This window comes from Gymnoscopelus microlampas (genome assembly GCF_963454915.1).
Source record: "Gymnoscopelus microlampas genome assembly, chromosome: 1".
NCBI lineage: Eukaryota > Metazoa > Chordata > Actinopteri > Myctophiformes > Myctophidae > Gymnoscopelus > Gymnoscopelus microlampas.
The window spans coordinates 63,469,429-63,478,145 of record NC_139962.1 but is presented as its reverse complement, the minus strand read 5'-3'; the positions used below and the strand labels follow the sequence as shown (position 1 = coordinate 63,478,145).

Here is an 8,717-nt window from a genome sequence, read left to right as displayed (position 1 = left end):
ATTACAAAGCCTCTAATTAATTAGATAAATGTTTTTAATCGAGTCCCAGCCCTAATATATATATATATATATATATATATATATATATATATATATATATATATATATATATATAATTATAGAAGACAACCACACCTATTTGTAGGATTTGTGTACTACTTCGCCTCTAGTGGCTCCAATGGAGAATGTGTATCTTCCTATATTAACAATCTTTGGCCCCACACACTAGATATTTTCGGAAAATATTTAACCCATTGTTAACTGTCTAAAAAAAAGAAAGAAAAAAAAGAAATGTCATTAAAAAAAAAAAAAAAAAAAAAATATATATATATATATATATATATATATATATATATATATATATATATATATATATATATATATACATATATTATATATATTTTAATGACATCTATTTTTCTTCTTCCTTTTTTTAGGCAGTTAACAATGGGTTAAATATGCTCCATATTTTAAGATCTTAAAATATGCCTAACGATGATGTCATTGGTATAGGCTGGTTTCTGAAGTGTCCACAGCCCTCCTATGAGACACAGATGGAGTAGAATAGAAATAGTAAGTCGTCCTGTAGCATAATCTGTTATATTATAACCTCATTTGAATGTATTGCTCAGCTAGATTGCCTTTAGTTATTAAACAAGAGAAGACATGTTGCCAGTGATCAAAATACCACTTTATTCAACACATCGCTATTTCGCCACATCGCCACTTAGAAGATTGACTTCCATTCTTCGGAGTGGAGATGTTTGTTTTAAAGACATCGCTATTCCGACTGTGACGCATTGCTATTTATAAACACCACCATTCCGACTATATAATCACAATGAATGTGAATTAATGTAGGCATACTTGGTAAAGCATCTCATGCGCATTAATGAGACACTTGCATCTGATCTATTGTCAAATCAGCCCAACATCAAAGCACCATGTGTGTATTAATGCTTCATTAATCCTCCTTTATTAAATAATATTAAAGTTTACACCTGCCACAACCAGGCATATGTCATTTTTGTGAACAGCACTGCTTTCTTTTTGTCGTCTCCAATTAATTCTGGGCCTTTAGTTTGGAGACAATGGAGAGATTCAGTTTTAACCCAGAATGAACCCAAATCTCAAGCGCAATAGTTCAGGGTTCTCTCTAAATCCTAAGTGTATATATCCATGTTACTTTTGTGAATAATTATGATAGGCTACACATGAGCCAAGCTTTCAGAGTCCATTATGGCGGTGCGGGATGGGGCGCGCTGCGCAGGTCGACACGCAACAAAAATAAAATAAAAAGCATTATACCGTCTCTCTCCCTCTCCTCTCTCCTGTCTTCCCGTCTCTTTCCTCCTGGTTGGAATCATCTGAGCTTAATGTGTTAAATGTGTTGCTTATTTGCTGCCTCTAATGAATTAAAAATCATTGCAGAACGACACGCGCATGGGAGGGAGATCCGTTGTCATTTAAAAGCAGCCTAGTATTAGCCTACTATTGACTGTACTACAATATGGCTTGGTAACATGAACATGAACTTGGATGCATCACAGCGCCACGCCTTGTGAACTATAGGAGATTACATATTTTCGAAGAAACTGCAGCATTTAAGAAACTAGGAAAAATAAATTAAGCATCCGGGCGCAACTTGGAGCTCTCCAAATTGCCACATTCAGAAGGATTTTTCTCAACTAATTCACAACAACTGTCGTGAATTCTAACCACCAGAAGTATGATCAAATTAAACTTTCACCTTAATCTGCCCACTTACTATAATAGTCCACTTCATATGCCCATAAATGAAGTCTTCAAGAGGCGTCCATGAGATGAGATTGCGCACAGCTGTCCACCGACAGCTTGGTTTGGTTTGATATTAGACCAGACTGGACAGTGGACACTGCATGTGTCTCAAACCAAACGAGGCTGTGCGTAAATGCTGTGCAGTGCAATAAACAAATTGATGCTATTATTATTATTATTATTATTACCCTTATTATTATAATTTAGCTGGGTCGGTCGGTCGGTCTGTCTGTCTGTCTGTTTGTCATGTCAGTCTAACTAACTAGCATTGTGAGCTTTCAGATCTACTATTTTCACATAGCCGATGTATACAGTAGGTTTAAAGGGCTCATGTGGCCCATAGTCGCGTCTTTTGGGCTTGTTTTCCTAGACCTGGTTGTTAGTTTCTCTCATTTAACCTGGCAACACTGCCAGCAGCGGGCAGTTGTTGGTGGCTGGTTTTACGTGTTTCTCTGTGGAGTGTGAAGCTGTATATCAAGAGTAACAAATAATCGTATGCATGTAATCGTATGCATGTAGGCAATGTGTAGATGATTTGATAGACAAGTGAGCGCTATGATATTAAACTTGGACTGTGACTAGATCGCCGTAAAATTGAGCTACTGACGTGACCTATTAATGGAGTAATAGTAAAGAATAGGTTCCTATGTATATTCGTGAAATCTACAATGGTTCAATAATAATTAGCATGGATTATTACAAACAAAAAACATCTGCCAGTCCGTGCCTGGGTTCAACCCATTCAAAAGGTGCCCACATATCCAAATGAACCCTATACCTTCAGCTTCAGAACGATTTGCACAGTGGGGGAAAAGTTTTTCTTAAGTAAAAGTATCAATATTGCAATGAAGAAATACTCTGTTACGAGAATGTCCGGTATCAATAAAGGACTTTACTGTTCCTGTTCCACACATCGGCAACAAAAAAAACAACAACAACAGGTTCTGCAAGTTTTCAAAACACTTGCAGAAGAAAAAAAGAAGAAAAAGAAAATCAAAAGAGCTACAAGCTCACAATGTACAATAGTACAATATTTTCCTCACCGAGTGGCGTAGAAATAAAAGTAGGCCTCTATGAAACACAAAAATATCCACAGTGAAAAAAAAAAAAAAAAAAAATCAAAGCACTTGGGCTTGGTCAATATACGTCAGCAGGATACATGTACTCGAAAGACAGACAGACAGACAGACAGACAGACAGACAGACAGACAGACAGACTACACAAAGTTGTGGATGCAGTGCTGGACAGCATGCCAGTACTGGTCCAGCGTTCTCTGTCCACGGCGGTACTGGCGCCGGAGCATCTTAAGCCTGTTGGAGGAAATCGTTTGTTCATTAATATTAGTAATAATACATCAATATAGTAGCATTAATACATTTTAATAGGCAACACGTTTTTGTTGTGCACAATACGTTCTATAATAACTAGCTCCATTAAGGACCTCTCACTCCACTATACAGCGATAGCGGAGTGAGAGGTTCTTAATGGAGCTATATAATAACAAGCCTCCATGCAGTCCACTGTATTTCAGCTTCACATCGTCACCCCCCCCCCCCCCCCCCCCCCCCCTGCTCCCTAAGCTGAGTTTAGGCCAAAGCCTCAACCTGCTCCTTGGATCCCATGCCATGCCTATACAGCCTTTTATTATGTATTTGTTCTTAGTATGAATAAACTCTCAAACCTCTCCTCCAACCGGCGCCACTTCCTTCGCTGGGTAGGTGGTGGATCCCCGCGTTCAACGTGGCCGCAAACGGTCTCCACCAGCCTCTGTTCATCCTTTAATTTTCGGATGAACACCCAGATGGACGGGTGGCACCTATCTACCCGGACATTCCATCTGTGGTGGAAACCTGAAATAATCATAGATTTATAAGAACTAGGATACGTGCAGGACACATGGCACATGGCCCATTTACATTTAATTCCCACGTTGCTCAGAGATATTGAAGCAAATAGGCTACAACAGATTTGGAATATGAAACTTCTAATGATAATAATAATACTAAATATAGCTGCAAGCAGCAATAAGCGGTTTTGAGAATAGGAGAGAGAGAGAGAGAGAAAGAGAGAGAGAGAGAGAGGGAGAGGAGAGAGAGAGAGAGAGAGAGAGAGAGAGAGAGAGAGAGAGAGAGAGAGAGAGAGAGGCAGAGAGAGAGAGAGAGGCAGAGGGAGAGAGAGAGAGAGAGAGAGGGAGAGAGAGAGAGAGAGAGAGAGGCAGAGAGAGAGAGAGAGAGAGAGAGAGAGAGAGAGAGAGAGAGAGAGAGAGAAGCAGTGAGAGAGAGAGAGAGAGGCAGTGAGAGAGAGGCAGAGAGAGAGAGAGAGAGAGAGAGAGAGAGAGAGAGAGGCAGTGAGAAAGAGAGGCAGTGAGAGAGCGCGAGAGAAGAAGTGAACATGCATCAAATTAAACATGTCTGAATTAACAGGGTCATGTTTTGTACAATGCAATTTAAAGGTAAACTGTGACGAGTGGGGTTTGAACCATGGACCTCTGGCACATGAGACTAACAGTGTATTGATCAAGCTATTCAATCCACAGCCTTAGTCAGTGAAAAAGGAGAATCCAACAAAACAAAACAAAAGAGGGAATGAAGCACGTCATATATTGAAAATAACTACTCTCAATAAGCATTTCATTTATCAATCGCATGTTTATTCATTGATACAATCATGTTGTGTGCAATGCAATTGAGTTGAAGTCTGCATGGCGTGGGATTTGAACGGGCGACCTTGTGGTATCAAGGCAGATGATTAAGCCATTGGGCCAACAGACCTGAACTAGTGAAGAGGGAGTGCACACACATGACACACTTTCACGCAAATTGCTCAGAAATCCTGGATTTAAATGTTTTTCAAACTGCTCAAAATTGCAGACAATCTAAGGGCAGAGCTTACTGGTCAAAGTGATACATGTGTTCCTCATGAGTCAAGGCACATGTGTAAGCAGGTTTAACGGCTGTCGGCCAAACGAGGCATGACTTTTGCCTGTTTAAAGTTTGCATTTTCAAAAAATTGCTATAGCGCCCCCCTTTGACCAATTGGAGTAAGATTGGTTTCAGTGATACTTGGAATGACCCTCTACAATATTGCAAAGTGTCAAATAAATGTGAGTCTGCATGTATGTGTTAGGGGCAGATGAATAATTGTCATAAAACATGCAATTTTCATTGGCTTATAAAAGCTTAACGTTTTCACTTATGGAAAATCCGCTTGCTCACGTCTGTCGGCATTGGTCCAAAGTTCATGTGTAGACAGTTTCGTACAAATTGCTCAAAAATCCCAGGAGGAGTTAGATTTTTACTGCTTTTCATAGAATTCGAAATGGTGGGAGATCTAAAGGTCAGAGGTCAAAAGTCAAACAGTGAAAGTTGTTAGGCATGAGGAGACGCATGTGTGCATCGAAGTTTCATGGCTGTAGGTCAAACAGGGCATGAGTTGTACCTGTTCAAAGTTGGCATATTTCAATTGAGTGCTACAGCGCCACCCTTTGGCCAATGGTTGTGAGTTTCGGGTTTTCGCCGTTTGGCATAGCCCTCTACCATATTGCCGAATTTCATAAAAAGTGACCACGCGGTTAGGCCAGAACTGGCAAATACGGCGGAAGAAGAATAATGAAAGTGTAGAGATGCAATAAGGCTTTGAGCCTGATGGCCTCAAAACCTTAATAATACTAATAATAAATAAATCTAAGTTCTTACCCTCCACCGCGTTGTTGCTGCGGTTGTCAGAGTCCCGGCCATGGACACACCAGACTGCCGGTGGGAACAGTGCCCGCTCCCCCACGTACGTGTCCTCCATGTAGGTGATGAAATCACCTATCGCGGGGTAGCGGCGGAGCTGGCGGCGGGTCTCTCTGTTTGTAGAAAAGGCCTTGAAGTTCTGCCTCAGGAGAAGGAGAGGGAGGTAGCCGGTTGCCATCGCCTTCCTGAACCAGGCTCTCAGGTGCCTGTCCTGCCTGTATGGACCTGCAAAAGTTGAGTGAAGAAATAAAAGTTACTTAAACTACTCATTTCATAAGCACTCAACACTCAATATAGTAATTTCTTTTACAAAATAAAAAAAGCTTCTACCCATGAATGTATATTATTACAATTATAATTGTCTACATTACCCTATACATCTGCATATTATTATTATGAAATTAAAATATGTATTTATTTATTTATTTATTTAACCTACAGCACCTATACATTTTAATATTTAGTTCTTTATCCTGTGAAGAAATCACACAATGACTTTTTGTTGTGGTCTGCTAACTTAAAACAGCATGCAACACTGACCTGCCAGGCCAAGTTCTTGCACCTTACGCCACATGCTCTGGCACAGGTGGAAAAAACACCCAGTGATATGTGTGTCTGGCAGCTCCTCCCTGAAGGCATTCATCATGCCCATTTCATAGTCCGTCAGGACTTGGGCAGGGCTCCATCTTGTACATCAAGGGGGGGATGGACAGACAGACAGACAGACAGACAGACAGACAGGTGTTAAAATATAAAAAAGCAAGGTGCAGTGACCAGTGACATAATGATACAGTGAGTGTCGAGCAGTGGTGGAAAAAGTACTCAAATTATTTACGTGAAAGTAGCTACCAATACTGCAATCTTGAAATACTCTGTTACAAGTAAAAGTCCAGAATTCAAAATGTACTTGAGTAAAAGTACAAAAGTATTGGCATCAAAATGTACTTAAAGTACAAAAGTAAAAGTTCTAAACTATTTGAAAATAGCAGATCTACAAGTTCACAATGTGTTGCGTGTTGTAAACTTGTAGATCTGCTATTTTCAAATAGGTATAAATTAAATAGGGCTAAAGTGGTTAATGTATGTTTCGTAATTTAATCATTTAGGCTATATATCTGAAAAGTAACTACTAGTAACTAAAACGTTTTCAAATAATTGTAGTGGAGTAAAAGTACAATATTTGCCTCTGAGACACACACACACACACACACACACACACACACACACACACACACACACACACACACACACACACACACACTTACCGTTCTTCAGTGACCCGCTCGACCCTCCTCTTAACATGACGGAAGACAGAGCGGTACATATCCTCTGTCTTGCCGCTCATTAGGATCATAATGAAGGGGACGACCCTGCCCACGTAGAGGCCATGTATTGTGGCAAACTGGTAGTACGGCCTCGGACATGTCTTGAACGTGGCGTCCATGTATATCTAAAACATTCAAAATGCATTTTATTCATACTGATATAAACTAGACCTGTGTCATATTATTGCGGAAAACCCTTATTACAAATATTCAGGCCCAGCACCTTTAGCTTGATCAAGCATTGATAATCATGCATATTTCAATTAATGATTTGGCTTATTGGCTACATTTCATTTCACTGCCTGACACGACGTTTTATTGAAGAGGGGTTCTCACCTGGTCACATTCACTTAGTTTCTGGACGTTCTCATCCGTCCCAAAAACCAAAAAGCCATGCTGCCTGTTGGTTTTGCTGAGGAAGTCATCCCCTCCCCAAGTAACGGCCCATTCCCCCTGCACGTCGACGTCCTCTACTCTGCGGGGGATGGGAGGCATGAGCCTGGCCCGCCGTCTCTCCAGATGCGCTTTCACGGCTTCGAAGGGGGGCACGTGTTGGATCAGAGCGGTTTGGGCAACTATCCGGTCATATACCCGTTTTACGGGGATAGTTGGATCGGCTGCCACCAGGTTGAGCATCCGCTCAATTATAGCCGTGGTGGCAACCAAATCCGCCTCTCCCGCGTGGTCATGTTCACCGGGCGGTCTTAGGATGATGATGGCTGGGTCATCTGCCTGCACATCCAGCCACCGTGTGTGCATGGTCACGTTGCACCCAGGGTGGGCACAACGCAAATATATCTTTTCATGGGTGGACTTATTTCTGAGATAACGGAATGAATCCACCACGAGGGCTTTCCCTCCTCGACTGTTGGCGACTTGGATGTAGGCCATCGTTGCAGTTTGGTAAAAGGGAATAATCACCTGGTGGGACTTTCTTTTATAGAGGTAAACTTGATTGATTACCATGTGCTTCCAATACATTACACGATTGCCTAAAACTCATTGGCCTTGGCAAATTCAACACTTTATTGGCATGTCAACGAGTGAAACGGCTTTTCACGCGCACCTGCTGTCTGGTGATGAGGAGCTGTCTGTGGTGCTGAACGTGGGGACCTGCTTGTACTGTATGTCTGTGAATGAGAAAATCCCGACCTCTCCATTGTCCGACCTCCCATAATTTCGAAAAATACCCATATTACCGACATCCCATAGCATCGATATGCCATTTTCCCGACCATATTAAACCCATAATCCCGACATCCTAATGTTCCGACCGTACCATTTCAAACCCATAATTAAGACATCCTAATATTCCGACCATGGAGCGCCTTGCGCGCACGGCAGCACCAGTGGTGCACAGCGACGCGCACTCTCTCCAATTATTATAATAAAGCTTAAACATCATGACCTGTATTTGTTTAAGGTAGCCAAACATCTATAGGCCAACTGTAGGCCTGTCATCTTCATTAAAACAACTAGCCAGCAGATACTCCATAAAGTATTATTGTTGTTAATATTATTTTAGTATTATTAGCATATATTTGTATTATTTTATAACTGTTGACATTGTTATTATTGATATTATTATAATGATTAATAATTATTATAATTCTTCTTCTTATTATCATTATCATTACCCTTATTATTATAATTATTAATATTATTATTATTACTATTATTATAATTTAGCACATTGGCGTGAGTGCGCTCCCACGGACGCCCTATCTATCTATCTATGTATCTATCTATCTATCTATCTATCTATCTCTCTGTCGAGCTCTTTGCCAAAAATAGCCGATCTACAAGCTCACAACGCCTGGCGCTGCAAGGTGTTGTGAGCTTGTAGATCGGCTACTT

The 8,717-nt window shown here is 40.8% G+C and overlaps 1 protein-coding gene across 1 annotated transcript; it reads right to left on the bottom strand.

Annotated features, from left to right (window-relative positions):
• Nucleotides 1-2,876: 2,876 nt before the first annotated feature.
• Nucleotides 2,877-7,751, bottom strand: LOC311044446 (uncharacterized protein; the record flags this gene model as incomplete). The annotated part of the gene is made up of 6 exons (XM_084056027.1): nucleotides 2,877-3,108; nucleotides 3,480-3,648; nucleotides 5,494-5,760; nucleotides 6,076-6,221; nucleotides 6,801-6,985; nucleotides 7,197-7,751. The coding sequence occupies 6 exons, from the start codon at nucleotides 7,749-7,751 to the stop codon at nucleotides 3,015-3,017; spliced, it is 1,416 nt and encodes a 471-aa protein (XP_083912153.1). The 3' UTR covers nucleotides 2,877-3,014.
• Nucleotides 7,752-8,717: the final 966 nt, after the last annotated feature.